At 39.3% G+C, this 19718-nt stretch overlaps 1 protein-coding gene across 2 annotated transcripts in view; it reads left to right on the plus strand.

Moving 5' to 3' along the window:
• Positions 1–19718, plus strand: part of LOC128528790 (CUB and sushi domain-containing protein 1-like) — a 401372-nt gene that overhangs the window by 269135 nt on the left and 112519 nt on the right. For both annotated transcript variants that reach the window (XM_053501914.1, XM_053501915.1), the window contains exons 13-19: positions 5736–5918; positions 7374–7700; positions 9645–9839; positions 9973–10111; positions 10389–10576; positions 11966–12154; positions 18192–18308. In XM_053501914.1, coding sequence (XP_053357889.1) covers positions 5736–5918; positions 7374–7700; positions 9645–9839; positions 9973–10111; positions 10389–10576; positions 11966–12154; positions 18192–18308 — 1338 coding nt within the window. The remainder of the gene's footprint in view (positions 1–5735; positions 5919–7373; positions 7701–9644; positions 9840–9972; positions 10112–10388; positions 10577–11965; positions 12155–18191; positions 18309–19718) is intronic.

The following is a 19718-nucleotide window of genomic DNA, read 5'->3' on the forward strand; positions in this document are numbered from 1 at the left end:
TTCTGGAGCCATATATTGCTCAGGTTTGTGAGGCACACTTCACCCAGCCGTCCACATGATGCAAAAGAAAAACGTGATTTGTTATACCAGCCACTGCATACCAGGAAGACCCCAGAAGACCTGCTGTTTGAGAGATGCTTTAACCCAGCTTTTTGAACCTTAATATATGATTTATTGGCATCGGCTGCTTTAAAAATGAAACTGAAAGTTGCTCCCTTTTCTTCTTGTTACTACTTGCTAACATTCTTGGGTCCCGTGGTGCTATGTCTTGAACAAAATGCAAAAGCCAAGTTAAAAGCCAAGCAAAGCTTGTTCGCCTGGCTTTCCACTAATGCGGGTACGTTCTGAACGGCTCCCGGACAGACACGTAACTTATCTGACGTTCGGTTCGGTTTGTTATTTCATACGGCAAAAATGCTTTCTATGCCTTGACAAATTTCTTGCAAGATTTCAGCTCTTAATGTGAAAATTTGGCGTTCGTATGCTGAGTTCCTACTATATATATTTTGGTTCAGTGAGGGTGTAGTATGACCACACCAGGAGGTGCTTTCTTTCTTTTTTTTTCTTTTCTTTGGACACACTGGAAAAACAAACAACCAAAAAGCCTAGCAGAACAATGGCAGCACTGTCAGCATAGTCCATAAACTCTGTCTCTGACCGTTCCTTACCTTTAGACACTACTTCCACTTCTTATACTGTGGCTAGTGTATGTTGCCATATTGATGAATAGATGAATCAAGGCAAAGTGTCAGGAACTTTTTTTTGTTGTTGTTGCGATTAATAAGGGCATACTTCAAACTGTTCTCTTAAAAAGTATCACGAGAAGGTATTACACAATCTTCCTTCAACACAAGCAACGCTTACACATAAAAGTGAGAGTATGAGGAGTTCATCACTAGCAGCACATAACAGCAAATGATACATGATAGGCAGAAATAAATGTCTACACACAAAAAAAAACAGCTGTTCAGCTGTACTTTAATACTGTAAGTACACTAAAGGGAGTAAAGTAGTTCTTCAAGGCAAACCTATGTACCATCTAAGATAACTAATGTAGATAGCTAAGGCACTATTAATAGGCACTAAATAATATTTAGAAGTCAGGACAAGCCTATTAGCCCAAGTGTGTGAACTTTTTTTTTTTTTCCTGGGTGTGCTATTTAAACCAATGTGCTAAATGAAATGTCCTACGCTCTCCGTGATTAATAGTAAATCAATTCAGTGCACATGTTTGGTAAAGACCTAATTAATTTCCTTTAAAAAAAAGAAGAAGAAAAAAAAGCCAGCTTTGGCCGGGCAGGTACAAAGAATGACCAATTCAATTATCATTATTCATGTTTGTGTTAAATAAACCTTTGTTTTCTGCTTCTCACTCGTGACTTTTCCTTTCTTCTGTAAGATTTCGGTCCTGATATTCCGGTCTCTGCTTTTTAAAAAAAAAAAAAAAAAAAGGTGTTTTTTTTTTTTATTTATGTCTGTTTTATGTGGTTATCAGAACTGCCTTTAGCTTTTTTGTGCTACATGTATGGTTTTTGTTTTCGTTTCCACCTGCATTTGAATCCTACAGCTTTTTTACCCCCATACAGAACGGCTTTGGTCGGCAAAGCAGTTGAGTCACGCCAGCTTCGCCAGAAGCGTGCAAATTGAAAACAAATGGAGCAGCATATGTGCAGCGCAGACATGTTTGAAATGCTTGAATGAAACACACTACCTGGCCTTTGGTGTGTATGAAAATAGCATTAAGGAAGCCTGGTATTAAACCAAGACATCTGTTTTTACAAACGTCCGCCAGGTTGCCAATCCGGCATGTTTCACATAGTCTCAGATGGTCAGATTTTTATAGAGACACTGACTCAAACTTAGAAAGTCTGTTACTTATAGACTTATATCATGGTTCTGGAGTTACACTGTGGAATACGATAATACAGTACAGTATTAGAATGTTAGATTTAACATTAGTCTGTGAATGTTTAAAATGTTGGACGTTTTTTGTTTCCTCCCATTCTTCCATTCAAACAGTAGTGTCGAACTAAATCCCCAGTCACCTCCATGATCTCCACCCAAAACTGTAACCTTACAATCGAGTGATTCTCACTGTCTGGATAAGCCACAGCACAATGACACAAACCCAATTAACTTTGTGTAAACCCAATTTCACACTTGTGCTCCTAGTCACGTTGGCGTATTTGACAATAGTCTCGCCAGGAAGGATCAGCTGGACGTTTAACTTTGAGAATCTGTAGCTCTTATGCACAAATGCATGTACATCAAGTTATTCAAAAGTTTGCCTCTTTTTTTTTTTCTTTCTTGACAGCGGATATTTTTAACTTCCTGTGTCAGCCGGAGCAGAGTTAATGAGGGGGTGTACTCTGAATGGCATTAAATTCAGATCAGTTCTGCATTATTTGTTCACAGTATGATGAACAGTACGGTGATGTCGGCATTCGACGTCTGATAGAGTGTGAACCATAAAGAGATGATCTAGAACTAAACAATTAACACCAGGGCACACACGAAACTGAAATGCTGCTTCCAAGTAGAGGTAGCGGTTCTACACGTACACACACAGAGCCCGGCTTCACAGATGTTCAAACCATCTGGTCATTTCCATATTCCCTTAGATTTTTTTTTTTGTAAATCCCGGATGATTGGCTGCTGTCCTTTGCCTTTCTGAAATTATGCGTCTTATCCTAGATTGCCTATGCATTAGTATACAGTATGCATGGATATGTATTTTCCATATAATTAAAATGGATTGTGCCATTACTAGTTTCAGTATAATCCATTTTCATTGGTCTTTTGCAATCACAAGTGTCATATCATGATTCTTGATATGATTAGATATTTTGGGGCATTTTCAAACTCTAAACACCAATGATCCATAGTGAGGCTTCCCCAAAGCATCATTAGTGCCTGAAGAGCATCATTAGCTATGTACTTATTTATACCACAGCGCTGTAGCGTTCTCGCGTCTGAAGGTGTAGATTAATTTCCTATAACATCATCTGAAGTAAATGACGAAGAAGTTTATAGTAAGTGATGGTAAAGTTTGGTCATTTGGTCCTTAGCGTTTCTGTAGCCCCACTTTGCATTTTCTCATTCATCAGAGACTTGTAGATGAGACGATTTACACAATCTAAAGTAAAAATTAACTTTAAAGAAAATTAAGATGAATAACAAAATGAAGATAAAACAATTAGGTAATGGATCGTTGTTAACATGGCCGTGCTTACTTTTAGGAGACGTTTATTTAACATTTATGTAAGAAACCTCCATTTTCTATCTATGCTTTGTAACAGTCAGTATGTTTTTTTTTAAGATGGCAGGGAGCATAACAAGCTGCGTTTTTGTCTCGTTAGGACGGAAAAAGAGAGGATGGTAAGAAAACCAGTGTCATAAGTGATAACTAACTTGTCTCACTGACATTCAAAACGCACAGATTCATCCCTCAGTGAGAGAAACAAATTAATGATCAGCAAATCACAGTAGTGTAAAAAGGATAAAACAATCCATTATATTTCATAATTTAGAATCTCTACTGGCATAATCAACATTCAATCACTTTGTGTTCATTCTGCCACAAGGGCCGGGGTCAGCAGATGTTCCTCTAGTCCAGCTTTAGCAAACCATGTTCTCACAGAGATGACTTTACGGATAAGAGCATGGTCATGCTGGTACAGGTTTGGGCCCTCTTAGTTCCAGCGAAGGGAAAGTGTCTTATGCAACAGCATAAAAAGTCATCTTCTTCAATTTTGGCAACAGGTGGAATTGGGGTAATATCAATAGAAAAGAACAAGATATAGGTGTGATGTTCCCAACTTTGGCCATGACAACAACACTACAGTAAATGCCAGATTAACTGAACCACAGTGATCACCACCTATACACCAGAAATCTGGAGACAGGATCATGGGTACCCTAGAACCACCTAAGTCTGTGCTGATCAAAGGCCAGCCCATGTGATCCCACAGAAAAACAAATGCAAATTGCTGGCTACTAGAACATCCAGTGCACCACATCAACAATGTCAAAGCTGCCTCTGTGCCACAAGGGGAACCCGAGGTGTATTTTATTGTAATGCTTTTCATGGCTGATTGGCGTATCGTTTTTGAATAGGTTATTATATGCGTATGCTTTGTTACTATAAAGTTTAAAGTGCATGCTTACTTGATTTTCTAGATTACATTGAAATTGTTGAAAACTATTATTGCTAACTGAATTACTAAATTATTGTTAAAATAAAGAGTTAGCTCTCGTCCAGAAAGCTGAATCGGTGACTCTGTTCCAGATTAAGTGCGCTATGCTATTGTGAGAAAATTAAAATTTCTAAATGATGGCTTCACTTAGCAAGTAAAATAAATAAATAAATAATGGTAAGTCAAATCAACTTGAAGAAAACGTAAAACCTCATCTGGCTTGTCAAGCACTTATGGTAATGGCACAAAGGGAATTGTAACCAGGTAAACACATTACTATTATTATTATTCTTATTGGATAATTGGATTAGCATTCATTCAACACCGCTTGCTAAAAGTGCGCATTAATCCTCTGGTGAATATTGTTTTTGCTGGCTGTTTTTGATTCAGAGTCAGATAAGGAACGTTTCCAACCTGCCGAGCATTAGGCTAATTGTACACTTAGCCGATGGCTTCTCAATCATAGGATCAGCATGGGTTTAATTTGAAGGCGATAGACCCTGGCGCCTTTGTAAATCTGACCACTAATTGCCCCAGGTGGCTTCAAAGGTATTTCAATTGTATTTAACACCTTGTGGCGGAAAAAAAAACTTCCTTGTAGATTATCAGCTGGCTGGGTCGGTGACGTGCTTACTAAACACTCACAAAAGGAACACCTCCTTGACTTTATTTGGTAATGTCATTTTATGCTTTCCGGCATTAAATAAATAAAAGAATGTATGTTAATAAGGAAAGTAAAGTAAAATAAAATAAGGCCAAATAAAATAAAACCATTCAAACCAGCCTGGGAAATAAACGAATGTGTGTGAAAGCAGGGCAATTTTTCACCTTCCCGTCCTGTCCCTGTGCGACGTCCACATCTTTGCTGAAGGCCATTATTCACCCAGAATGCAAAGTATTCCCTACGAGGAAAGATCTTTAATCCTCAGAAAACAAGGTTTAGCACTGTGAAAGACAGCAGGGTGTGTAATTTGCTGAACCAATCAATGTATTATCTTTAAATGGCTCATACAAATGATTGTAAATGCTATTTAACCAGAACAATCTGTATCATGTCTCCATATATCTGCCTTTTTTTTTCCTTTAAAAAGAGGATTTGCTTTTTTTTTTTTTTTTTGGTACAAACATTAACAAGTCAGGTCAATTCCTGTCGTACGTTTGATGAGTTCTATGGGCAAAAGCACATGGTTGTTGAAAGAGGTCAGGAGAGAATGGACAGCCTGCTTTTACTTGACAGAATGTCCACAATAGCTCAGCCAACCATTCTTTACAATCATGGTGAGCAACTCAGAAATTCAAAACACGTTGAACCTGATGTTAGACCTGAACAGGAATCTAAATATACTGTATATTGTTATCTTTCGTTTTCAAATAACTGGTTTTTCTTTCAGTATAGTATTTTACCTACCTGTTTGTTTTAAATCCTTTAACTGACTTGTGCAGGTCCCAATGTCATTTCTGTCGTAGGGAGCCAATAATTATTTTCTACTAGTATTGACTGTATTTTCTTGTTCGGCATTTTCTTCTTTTTCCTTGCAGAGATTGACAAAGGAGGTTGTGGAGACCCGGGTGTGCCAGCCTATGGCAAGCGAAAGGGAGACAGTTTTTTGCATGGCGACGTGCTGACCTTTGAGTGTCAAGCTGCCTTCGAGCTGGTCGGAGAGAGGACTATATCATGCCAGCAAAACAACCAGTGGTCTGGAAACAAACCCAGCTGCGTCTGTAAGTCCTCATTCCAAAATGTGCAGCTATAATTAACGCTCTGCCATTTAGAATGATGAACGCACTGCACTGGAGAGGCTTGACAGATCGACAACGCCAATCCGAATGGCAGCAAGTTGGCTGCTGTTTCGGAGCTGACACTTTTCCCGATCTATTATAACCTCATTTGTTTTGCGCGCCATGTTTTCACAGGAAGTATGCCGCTAGCTCCCAGTTACGTTGTCGACGGGTTTATCGTGAGATGTTTTGCTTCTACTCCCATGTCGGAGCGCTTTGTAGTTTGGGCAGGCACCTCGTGAATTAATCATTTTGTTATTGTTTATTGCCTTTTGGATCCCAGCCAAGCTCAGACCACTTGAGTCGTCTCCTGCATCAGTCAAGCAGCACCTTTTCAAATTTATAGTCTTGGGTCAAGAAAAGCTCCCATCCAATGTTTATATTGAGATATTTGTCTTTAGTGATTCTAGTTTTCATTTGTCAGTTTGTGTTGTATTTCTATTCTTCCTGTAAGAGGTGTAGTGGCGCACTGACATTATGGTGGAACATTGCTAGGGCAGATACAGTAGAATGGTATTTAATAACAGGGAAAAAAATATCTCAAAAATGTGGAGAAGTTGTCATGTTTTGATGCTAACTCCTAAACACTGAAGAACAAGAGCTTCTGTTCTTACCATTTTCCAATGACGATCATAGTCATAATAATGAAAAAAGCAACAGCAGACACTGGACTCTAAGCTTGCAGCCAAATGATGGAGTGGAGTCACAGTGGTAACTTCGTTGGCTAGTTATTACCCCTTAACCTGACAAGCATAATGAAGTATATGTAAGTGTACAGATAAGGATGTATGAGGGCTAGACAGACTGCTGCATCATGCTTAATCAGTGGCTATAGTCCTTAAGCACCTTTACTAGGTAGTCAAAAAGGATTGTGGGTAGGAATGGAGGAAATAGTTAACTGGTTTCTAAGCATTTGGGGCATGGGCGGTTTGGGGCCACTGAAAGGTCGCCACTGTTGGGAAAGTCCTTGTGCCCAATGCACACACACAATCACTCTGCCGTTGCCAGTCCCAAAACACGAATGTGAATTTAGGCAGGTTGTGGATCATGCTTGCAACCTGGCCCCATAAAAAACACCACTGCTGTAGAAATGACACAACAGCACAGGAGAAAAAAAAAAGAGAGAGAGAGAGAGAGAGAGAGAAAAAGTCTTCATCAAAGCAGTGTGAATTAAAAAAAATTAAAAAAGAATTTATTCCTACATAAAGCATTGAAGAAAATGTTAATAATAAACTTTAAAAAGCCTTTCAAGATGAATTTTTCTTTGAACACATACAGACACACACACGCACACACACACACAGCTCCCAAAAACATTCTTTGTAATTCTTTTTCCCACTGCAAATAGATAATAGGTGGCATGGATGTTTTTTCCCATTTCTGTCCTCTCCTCTGCAGTCTCCTGCTTCTTCAATTTCACTGCGCCGTCGGGCATCATCCTCTCTCCCAACTACCCCGAAGAGTACGGCAACAACATGAACTGCGTGTGGCTCATTATAGCCGAGGCGGGCAGTCGGATCCACCTCATTTTCAGCGACTTTGACGTGGAGCCTCAGTTTGACTATCTCATAGTAAAGGATGACGGGATGCCCGAGCCCACCACGTTCGGCACCTTCTCTGGAAAAGATGTGCCCTCGCAGATTGCCAGTAACGGCAACATCATGCGGCTCGAGTTTCAGTCAGACCACTCCAACACCGGCAAGGGCTTCAACATCACCTATACGAGTAAACACTTCATTTTATTACCTGCCTTTTCCTTTTGAGATGAGTTATATTTTCCTTTGGTGAATCACAATGTCTAGTTTCCCCTTAAGTGTAATCATTTAAAATTGTTTGGTAAAGAACTGTGTGCTGAAGTGATTTGAAGTCTCCTATGAGAAGAAAGAAAACATGTTCATTTATTCTGCCTAATTCCAATCAAGGTAGCAGCACACTAAGTCTCTCTTGCATGCATAATAGTAGCAGCCTTATGAAAATTACATTAAATAGAAGACGTTTTTTTTAATTTTATTCAGCATTTAAAAGGGTTTTTTCAAGCAGTACTTCAGTGTATGGTGTCGGGTTAACCTTCAATTAACACTTAAACCCTGTTTTATGACTGTTTTAGACTTAAACCTCAAAATGCCTACTCAGCGCTCTGTTCTCTTTGTGGAGAATCTCAGAACTTATTTTTATTCTAGATTTGACAGAATGCACCATAACTATTATGCTATGTCATGTGCCACCCGGTGTCATGCGTCCTGAGCGACGAGTGAAAAGTAAACCATCCTATAACGTCTCGGGAAGGTGATGGGACACCACGAGCTGCCAGAACGGCTCCGGTGCATCTTGACATTAATTCAGCAAGTATCTAGAATAGTACTGGAAGGATGAACTCCATGTTCCTAAAAGATTGGTTGGGTTAATACTTGGTGACGGTGAAGCTCATAGCATACGATTTAGGACAATTCGGATTAGTTTAAAAAAAGGAGATCATGCAATTATTACTAGAGATTTTCTGGGATTCCTCAATCAGTTCTATTTAATTTTGTTAATCTAGCACGTTCAACAATAGACACTGCAACAAAGCAGATTTAAAGAAATCCAGATATGCTGTAAGTTTGAAAAGTATCTATAACGAGCAAGAGGTAAAGGGGAGGGAAAGAAAACTCTTTGCCATGAGGAACAGATGACATGATGAACCTTGAGAGGAACCAGGTTTGAAAGAGTGTATGAGCATTATTTCTAATTTCTGTAGAATAGGTTTTCTCATTAGCGTTTTAGCTTGAGCGTTAACTTTGTTTTGGCAAGGCTGTGGGTGCAGGACTGTTTCATCACAAGATCAGGAAGAATTACTTGTATTGATATTGTCACGCCTCTTTGCTTTCCGAGGACAACTACACCATCCCATAATAAAAAAAACGCACCCCTGAACATTATTAATGGAGTATAAGTGTTTGTGTGTGTGTGTATGTGTGTGAGAATGAGAGACTCTTGTATGCACAGATACAGTACATGGTGGTTCGTTGGATATCAGCAGTTGTTTGTGAGCTGCCAGTGTCAGAAGATCGCGTGGTTTGACATCTCAACTGCGGAGACTATAATAATGAAACCTGGACCGTCTCAGGCAGGAAGTGATGTCTCACTGTGGAACAGGAAGGCCGCTAGGTTGTCAGCTTTGCTCTGAGGCCAGTGGTTTCCATGCATTAGCCATCTTCCTGTCACCAGGCAGATGTTCCTCTCTAACTGAGGCTTAGAAAAAAAATAGCACGGCTGACGTTTTATATTCGCACCTTCTGCACATAGCAAATAATTGAAGAATCTTACCTGACATCCGTGAGACACCCGAGTGCCACTCAGAGCGCCCGGGCGCATCTGCCTTTAGGGGAAAAAGTGGACGTAGATACACACACACACACACAAACACAAACAAACGTACGAAAGAAGTTAGGTTTTATGTCCGCCAACCCAAGATTGTGGTTAGACAAGAAAAATATAAATGTGTAACTAGATTGCAGATTAGAAAAGTAGGTCACTACAATCAGGAGTTGATGTATTTGGAGCAGACACCTTTTTTTTTTTGCCTTCTACCATTTCAACGAATAGATCTAATGTGACTTGCATTGTGTAGTTTAAGAATCTGCTTTTCTGACACAGACTTTGATTTTCACATTCATTTTTCCCCTGCAGCCTTTGGCCAGAATGAATGTCACGACCCAGGCATCCCCATTAACGGCCAGCGCTTTGGCGAACACTTTTTACTGGGAAGCTCGGTCCTCTTCACATGCGACGAAGGCTTCATCAAAACCCATGGCTCGGAGGCCATCACTTGCATCATCCAGGATGGCAACGTGGTGTGGAACGCGGCTGTGCCCCGTTGTGAAGGTAGGCCTTGTCTCGTTGCCCTAGAACAGAATGAAATATCTCCTGCTTGAAGTTCTCACCTTAATGTCTCATATTTGAAGTTAAAAATGGTTTTGAATTATTTTTTTTTTTCCCCTGCTTCCATTTTTTCAAGCTCCCTGTGGTGGGCATTTAACTGCTCCAGCTGGAGTTTTGCTGTCCCCTGGCTGGCCTGGCTACTACAAAGACTCTCTGAACTGTGAATGGGTGATCGAAGCCAGGAAAGATCATGCAATCAAGATATCTTTTGACAGGTATCAGTTCCCTGCTGCACAAATGTAATACTGGCCCCGGCTGGCTATGAAATCTGCAATAGTTATGCTACATCAGTTCAGTTCAGATGATGACATGGCAAAAAATGCTATTAGCTTTTGGGATGTTCCGCAAACTGTTGGCTGTGCAGTTATCCATATTGTTTCACACCTACTTAACTCGCACCATTTTGTCCATTATCTTTCACAGCTAATCTGTCTCATTAGAGTAATTCCGCTAACGATCAAGGCCATAACCAGACACTTTTCCCTCATTCAGGTTTCAGACAGAGGTTAATTACGATACGCTGGAGGTTCGAGATGGGCCTTCCAATTCGTCCCCTCTGATTGGCGAGTACCACGGCACTCAGGCTCCCCACTTCCTCATCAGCACTGGAAGCTCCATGTACCTCCTGTTCACCACCGACAACAGCCGCTCCAGCGAGGGTTTCCAAATCCGCTATGAGAGTGAGTCAGCCTCAGAGGCGTTGCCACCAATCCAAACGTTGTGTAGTGTACTAGACAAGGTGTAAAAGCTGTTGGCTCACATACAGCGCACTAAATGCACTTTACAGTAGGTACAGGAGCTGTTTCTGCTTCATGCCTCCCAAGAGGTTTGTGCTTCTGCCCACATTCACCTGCTGGTTCTTTTCTTAGTTACCAGAGTTTTGGGCTTCTTTCCAGTCATTTGAACCTCTCCAAGGATAAATGAGGACTTTTTTTTTTTTTTCCACCTCTCTCTCTTTGCAGTAGAATCAGTATTGCTATTACATATCCACTAATAATAACGAGAGGCAGTAGATAACCGAGAAAGATTACTAACCTTCCTGAATTATTAACTTAAATAGTCAAGAGGATGTTTAGAGATTTACAGCATGATTAAATTTTAAAAATGTGTTGAGAAGCGAGCCATGTTACAAATCGAGCAAACGTACATTATCTTGTAATGAAAATGTACTGTTTTTTTTTCTTGATGAATTAACCTTAAAAGAAGTCTCAGTGATACGTCAGTCTTTGTAGATCTCAATTTTATTTCAAGTCTGTACAGCTTTCATGACAAGAACAAGGTGATTAAACAAAGCTTTCATTTATGGAATGGGATGACTGGCACCATCATAATATTATCCACTGCATAAGGAGGTTCAGAGAGCGTGACACGAGAGAGAAAGGGCGGAAGGGAGGGGTTTCTAGGGTTATTTTAAAGATACTTACAGACACTGAACTGATTTAGAGACGCTTTAGGTAACTTGGCATCTTATTGGAATTAACGGACAATTATTCAGGTGTTTTAGGATGATGTCATTATCTAGTTAGAAGAAACAAAAAATGTTGTTAAGATTATATTCAAGGATTGGAGACGGAAATATCCCAGTAGTCCTGGACTTGGACAGAACATAATGATCTAAAGTGAAAATACTTAAAGGAAGCTTTAATGAATTATGAATATGTGGAGAGGGTTGAAATATGAAGAAAATATAGTATCTGTAAAATAAGTCTGTGCTCTCACAGCCTTTTCTGCAATACATGATGTGTATTATGGTTCGCTAAGAAAAAAAAAGCCCTTAAAACAGCAGTATAGCTATTTTTTTTTTTTTAAATAATGCTACTATATTTATGATATAATACTAATTTACTAATTTAATATCTAACTTTCAGTTTAGTCCTACTGGCTGGCTGTAAACTTAACAGTAGAATATATATTTTTTCTTTTTATAGCTAGAGAGAAAGAGAGTAATACAGAGATCTACGGGGAGCTAACCACAGATGATTTATACTGTATGAAGTATTTATGACACCTCCCTCTGTTCATTTTTGGGCCCCAGAGGAAGAACAAAATAGTTCTCTACATTTGTGCAGGTATCATGATGGAGAGTGACTCATGCCTGGATCCTGGGATTCCTGTAAATGGCAAGAGGCATGGTGATAACTTCGCCATCGGCTCCCAGGTGACTTTCAGCTGTGATAAGGGCTACACGTTGAGCGATGACGAGCCCATTGTCTGCGAAAGGAACCATCAGTGGAACCATGCGCTGCCCAGCTGCGACGGTAACTCCTCTCCGTTTATCTCCCTGCGTATGCTGTTCGTGTATCAAGCATCAGAAACAATCAGGCAGATTAGTGAAGTGTCAGAACAGCATGGAGAATTAGAGAACTGTAACGGTAGGAAATTAAGAAAGCATGTACAGTAGAATGCAATGTATTCCGAATTTAGTCACGCAGATTAGTAGATTTTCTGGATGCGCCGTTCAGATTATCTACCTGGATGTAGTTCACTCTTCTGACATTGGCAGATTATTTTTAAGCATTAGTAACAGAGACTGTCTTTTTTTTTTTTTAAATGGCATCCAGACGTCTCTTTATAATTTAAGAGACTGAATTAGGAATTGGTGTGTTGGTTTCCCCTTGCTATGAAAAACTCTAACATAAAAGGAAGAGACAATTTAAACATGAAAAAATTATACGATAAGAAAATGCGATGTATTGAAATAAATATCTAATAGGATTCTAATGTATTACCAATATATTGCTGCATAAATGTTTTCTACCTGCCTCCAAAGCATAGACGAGACACATACAGTGGGGATCACTATCCGCCATCTGTTGTCCTCCATCACGCCTTTCCTCTATGACCAATTCCACCTAAAGCATTCAGAGGAATTCGAGTAAATCTTCACAGAACATTCATTAGGAACTCCTCCTAAACCACTCATGGGATTGAATCAAACTTGTCCAGAACCCTTTTCAGAATGCATAGATGTGTACTATTTTTTTTTTTTTTCGTTTTTTTATAAAAGTTCTTTTTTTAAATATAATAATGTCTAATATATTTTAAGAGAGTTTTTGTTGTGTTGGACTGGAGCTGAGTGTGTGTTCAGTAGAAGCCTTGCTATAGTCCCGCTCTGATTTGTTACTGTACCTCGCTGAACTTATTCTCTTCGGTAATGAGAAGGGGAGAGGGTGTGTTCGCTATTCTGCAGTTCATGTATAACTAACAGATGTAGTGTCATGGACAACTGGCTTGTGTCGATGTTTAATACTGTAGATTATTAGACATTAGCTAGTTCATTGTGATCATTAACCCTTATCTCACGTTGGAATCTTTGTACCTTACGAGTCTAATGATGAGTATCAGGTAGTAAAACTGACTATGGGGATGTTTAGGATTATAATTAAATAATTCACTTTGTCGTCCATCACCAGTCATGTAAAGCATCGATGGGAGTTTCATCATACCTTCACAGAACCTTTATTAGGAAGCAAAGACGTGCACTGGCTTTTTCTTTTTTAGTAGAAGTTGTGTGTTCAGCAGCGACAGACGACACGTCTTCCCTGGAAGACATTTTTTACATTAATTTTTTATCATTGTCACTGCAACATTGTATCCACCCTCCAGCCTTTAAAATAGCACACTTTGTTATTTATCATTTTCCAGTATTTACTGTTGCATATACTGTACAATAATTTAATGAATCCATAAAAGACTACGGTCATGAAATCATACTGTGTTTGCAAGATGTAAGCAATTTTATTTTAAAAATAATTTCTCAAATTAATAATAAAAAAAAAGATTTTGACGGCATGTTTACGGTTATTCAGGAGCCCCTTCAAGGAAAACGTGCTCGAAGATTAAGAGCAAGCAGACGAAGCATTGATCTCCAGGACCTACAGCTCAATCTAACTTCAACTTTATACATAAGCAATGTCTCTGATTTAAGATTCTGTCTTGCTGTCTAAACTTCTAGTTGACTTTAAAAGGATGATAAATGCTGTGGTTACATCAAACTGTCTGGGGTTGTGGTGGTAGAATTAATGTTGCAGCTTGTGCAAAAAAAGATGCGCTTTAGTTCGGGTACGGGATCATGCCTGACGGAGACGATCCCGCGACTCAAACGCGCTCGTCTTACTCTCCTTTAATAGTACCTCGTCTCCCGGCTACACCTGAGGTCTGAATACAGATGTGCGGATAATAGGTAGTAAACATTCTCTTCAAATCATACCTTGAAACCCTAAGAATTTTACAAATACCACCAACACCACAGATAAACAAGGCAGACATTCTGGCACGGTATTATTACTCTGCATGATGAGTCTAATGATGAGTAACAGGTAATAAAACTGACTGTGGGGATATTCAGCACTCTAATTAAATGATTCTCTGAGACTTTTTTTTCCCCTCTCATCCCATCTCTGTCTACTACCCCTGCAGTATTTCATAGGGACCAGCTTTATTTATCAGCACAAGAAAGCATAAGCAGCCAGGATGCTCTCCCAAGTCATACATTTTTGATGAGTAAAAATTTTCACAGATAATTTTATTGAAGATGAAGAAAAAGGAGAAGTATTCGTTTATACCGGGAGGGCCGACTCACTTGAGAGCGCTCACTTGAGCTGTTTGTTTTTACCACCTGACTGTGTACGTGCGCACGTGAGTCTGAAGGGGGATTGAAAAAAGCATGTGAAGTGTTTGCCAGTAAGCATAATCAAACCGCAGCCCATTTCATTCAGCATTTCTAGTCGTCTCCTCTGCCTGCTCCTTATCACCCCTGTGCCTTTCCCCCCTAATGGAATACGCTTTGGTCTGATGCACTTTCATCTGAGCCTGATGTTCATTATAGATGGGATAAACAGGACAGTCACGTTCTCATACCTGTTCTTGGAGTTCTAGGAGTTAGAAATATATATTTAAGCCATGTAAAGCCATTTATCAATTTCGGTCTCTTCAATCCAAAGGTTTATTTTAACACCTGATTTCAGTAACTCTTTGGTTTGTATAGATTTGTGTGGGGTGGTGTTTTTTTTTTTTTTCTTCCTCTTCTTCGATTACTTCTTAAAATTGCTCAGCGCTGTTAGGTACGTAGCACTTGGTTTGCTCTAGTAGTTGAATGGGTTTATGAAACAGTGCACTTCAATTGAGAAAACAGCAATTATCGATCCACTTCAAATTTTTTAGGTAGGTCCTGTTATTGCTTTGTATCTCCAGAAACTCGTATCAGACGGACAGTCTCAGTAAAAACAGGCAGAACTTGTCAATTTTAATGTGAGGGGGAATGCTGTTAGGCAACAGAACTAAGATGTAATTGAAGGTCAGACTTTCAGGTTTAATTCAAAAAATGTTCCATGAAATGTTAAGGAATACAGGTATTTCTACAAAGCACCTTCATTTTTCACATGCTCAAAAGTAATAGGGCAAATTAACATCAGAATAAATATTAAGAACTTGCAAAATCTTTGCAGTCAGTGATGCTCTGAAGTCTGGAATCTATGGACATCACCAAATGCTGAGTTTCCTCCCTTGAGTGTTTCTTTGCAGTGGGTTTTGGCCCATTATCCACCCGTATTGGAGCATTTGACTAAATCTGAGCAAAAAGAAGAGCTGGATTCATCCTGCTATTTCTATCAGTAGTCACATCACTATTGAACACCAGTGACCTTGTTCCATTGCCAATGCCATAACACTGCCTCCGCCATGTTTGGTGATGGTGAAGTCGTATGCTCAGCAACATGATCCCTTTTGTTCCTTTTCCATAGACTTCACTTTCGAATTATTATGGTTCAAGTTAACACTATATTAGAACTGTGCAGACTTTTAAATTTTAGCCAAACCTATGCAAAGTTTGATTCGGATTTCCTGTTCTTGACCAGTAGTAGTGGCTTGCATCTTGAGTTAAACAGTATATGTTTATGTTTGTGATGCTGCCACTTTGACACTGATATCCCTACCACCTTGAGAGTGTTCTTCCCATGGATTTTTTTTCACCAAGGATGCTTTTTGATGTCAAAAGCTCACCAGTCCATTATTTCTTTTTAGAAGGTAACTAGTTGTTGATTTGGGAACTTAAAGTTTACTCTCTCTCTTTAAGTCTGTTTTTTTTTTTTTCTCAACCAATTGATAGTCGCTATCAAATTTTCATTTGGAATCAATGCCAGGAATTTTATGTCCTTACTTTGTCATGCATGTTTAGGAAACAAGTCCAATTTGGTCATCAGGCTGCCAGTATTTGTATTTATTCATATACTTATGGACCTGAAGTGTCTCAAATCCGATTTTTTTAATACGCTAATGTGAGACAGATCAGATTTTTTAAGGGTTGTCTGAATGCAAAAATTAGGTTTTATTGTTTTTTTTTTTTTCAGTGACTTATGGATGTCGGATATACTGTACAGCTAATGTCATCAATCAGCATCGACAATGCAGAGATTTCATAGTGGTGCTTAACAGCCATTAACATAGCGATACAGCAAAGTGTCTGACTTTTTTCCTTCTTCTGGACCTCAACAACTATGGACGAATAACTTGCTGTCCTCCACAGCAAAATACCAAGAATATACCAAGAATATACCAAAATTGCACCCATTTGTTAGGGAGAGGAATGCGTGCGTGGTCACATTAAACCCCAGTGATTATGAATGTGAACTTTCATGACATCCGATCTGACACTAAATAAATAAATAAATCAATAATATAATATAATATAATATATTGAATGATGTAGCTTGTGATCGTTAGCCTTTGTTTTTCTTTCCCAGTCTCATCCAGAATCTTTCAGGGTTCATTATTATTCGACATCCAATGCCAGCTATTATTTTATTAAAGTTGGGTTTTTGTACATTGCGGAAAGGTTTCCTGAATGCATTGTCTTCCTGGACTTGCATCAGTAAAGCTGGTGCACTGCTGTGAACTTGTTTCAAATAAAAAGACTGAGAAAGCATTGGTCCAGTGCGCTTAAAGTTGTGGGCTAGTTTCAAGTCTTTCCGTGCAGTTTTTGAAATAAAGTTGGCGTGGGGAATTTTGCAGAAACCTGGCAAACCTGCCCGCGAGCTTCGCTTTCAAGCGCTGCATGAAAGTAAAGACCTCACGCTAAAAAATGACTCCCTCACCACCACCACCACCACCACCCCCCTCGTCCTGTGGGACCCTAGGTTTCCTGATCAGTTCTATTTATATTCATGTTTGTATTCCTTTAGAACACGTTCTAAGTTCAATCCGAATAACATTTTTGTATTTAGTTGCATCCGCAGTATGCATATCTCTCCAACAAAAATAGATTTTTATTTCATTCAGAAGATTGTTTCCATACCTCTAAAGAGTGTTTTTAAGCTTTTGAACACTGTGTCTCAGGCTAATATCATTAGCATGGTTTCCTACAGGAAGCATTGATCGACATTGCCAGTAAATGATGAATGAGCTCCTAGCCTGTGTACTGCAGATGGGTTCTCTGCCATTACTTGTACATTACTTGTCTCGTAGTGAAAGAGCTGTGTGTAGATTAAGCTTTCATCATGGCCTACGGCCTATATGATAATATGTACACAATGCAAGCTTCATTTAATCATTAGCATTACTATAGCCTCAAGTTCTGCACACTCCATACCTTGGTTTATGAGAAGTGGAAGATATTTCCATATCCATTTCCAATAAGACTGTTTTTGTTTAATATATATTACTGTATGTGTATGTATATTTACGTGTCCAAAATTCAGTACCCTAGCAAGGAGCAAGCAAAGTGGCCCAGTTTTGTTCTATGAAAACACAAACATGAGTTATTTTTGAGAATACTGAGCCTACATGTTTTTGCTAAATACTTTTCATTTAGAAAACCATCATCATCACCATCATTTTTCTTTACAAGTAACTTAACGAAGGAGTTTAAAATGTGTTTATGGAATTTATAAAGTGCATATTAGATTCTCTGCACCATGGGATGTAGTTTACTGAGTCTGACCTAGATTTTCCATATCTAATCCTCCTAGACTCTTTTTTTTATGTCGCAATTTCTTTTGGGTAATTTTTTTCCACAATTGGAATACTAATCAAATCCAATCTTACAAGGCGGTCCATGGGTTTAATCATTGTTGTATTGCATGTTGTTATTGTTAGCAAGAAAACTAAATTGATATACAAGGATGCACACGAATAATTACCGAAGGAAGCTGCAGCGTCGGTGCCGCAGACCGTACTCCAGGTGTTGGGAGATTGAGGGGGAGCCCTTTATTACAAATCAAGCTGTACACAAATCAAGCCTGGAACTTCAATAATCAAACACCATATGTGTGCTTTTCCCCCCCACTCCCTTTCTTTCAGCTTTGTGTGGTGGATATGTCCAGGGGAAAACTGGAACTATCCTCTCTCCTGGTTTTCCGGATTTCTACCCAAACTCTCTGAACTGCACATGGACCATTGAGGTCTCCCATGGTAAAGGTAAGCCAAAAAAAATGGATTTAAGTTTAAGAATTTAAATGAATGATTATTTAAGTTAAAATCTGACCCTCTTTGTGACAGTCGCACAATTTGCAGTCTTTTAGGCTTCGTTTATGCCTTGTATTAAGGTGCGTTTTCACACGGAATCAAGCAACTAATGAAAATCTCAAGCGATATGTGGCTGTGTAATTTCATCCAAATGGTGCATTATATGTTATATTATAGACGTTGAGCAAAAAAAAAATATCAGACATCAACAACAAACAGATCACCAGACACACAATTGAATTTCCTGTCTCCATGCAGTCTGCTGTTAATAGTACAGGTAAAGCTTTTATTGACTAATCCAAGCACCTGACCATTTGATCAGGAAACCTATATTTATATCTACTCAGCGTCCACCTTCCTAAAAAACAACAAACAAAAAAAACATTAATAGTTGCTTGTTTACGATTATCTAATCAGGCAATCATGTGGCAGCAGCACAGTACATAAAGTCATGAGATACAGGTCAAGAGCTTCAGTTAATGTCCACATCAACCATCAGAATGGCGGGGGGGGATGTGATTTTAGTAACTTCAACTGTGGCAGGGTTATTGTGGCCAGATGGGCTGGTTTGAGTATTTCAGAATTCACTGATCTCCTGGGATTTTCACACACCGCAGTCTCTAGAGTTTACACAGTATGGTTTGCAACAAAAACATCCAGCAAGGCTTTTAGTTCTGCGAGAGGTCAAACTGGCTCCTTCTGACAGGAAGACTGCAGTAACTTTAACAGACACTCTTTATATTCATGATGAGTGGAAAAGAATCGCACAACGCATAGCATTTAGAAACCTGAGTAGAGTGAGAGGCAAGAGCAGAAGACCACATCCACATCGCAAGAGGCTCAAGTGGGCACGGGCTCTTGGATGATCCTTACTATTAAAGATTGTGTAGGTCTGGACGTGAATGAATGATTGATTTTGGTCCAGTTTCGAGGCTGTTTTTAAGGCCACTGGTGGTTGAGGGTTAAGGGTTTGAGCTCTGTTACTGGCAGGTCACCACTTAACTCTATATCCGTTACCCTATGCCCTAAGCCCAGGACAGGAAGGGTATCCGGCATGAAACCTGTGCTAGATCTCGCTCTTATCACAACTGCTGCAATCACCATTTGCCCTGTGCAGTGGTCGGGTGTGGATGGGTATCATCTTAGTTGGCCTCTTGCGGTCTGATTACTTAAGACGCACATTGATACAAGATGTAAACAGGGCCTTGCATAATCTTGATTATTCCTCTCCATTTTAATACCTTGCTCAGCTTTAGAGGCAGTGTCATTTGTATTTGTTATTGCTGCTCTCCTGCGCCTATTGACAAAAGCCAAAAGCAAGCATCTTTGGCATAGAGGAATTTAATCTCATCTGCAATTCTG

Source organism: Clarias gariepinus, chromosome 8 (genome assembly GCF_024256425.1).
Source record: "Clarias gariepinus isolate MV-2021 ecotype Netherlands chromosome 8, CGAR_prim_01v2, whole genome shotgun sequence".
Classification (NCBI taxonomy): domain Eukaryota; kingdom Metazoa; phylum Chordata; class Actinopteri; order Siluriformes; family Clariidae; genus Clarias; species Clarias gariepinus.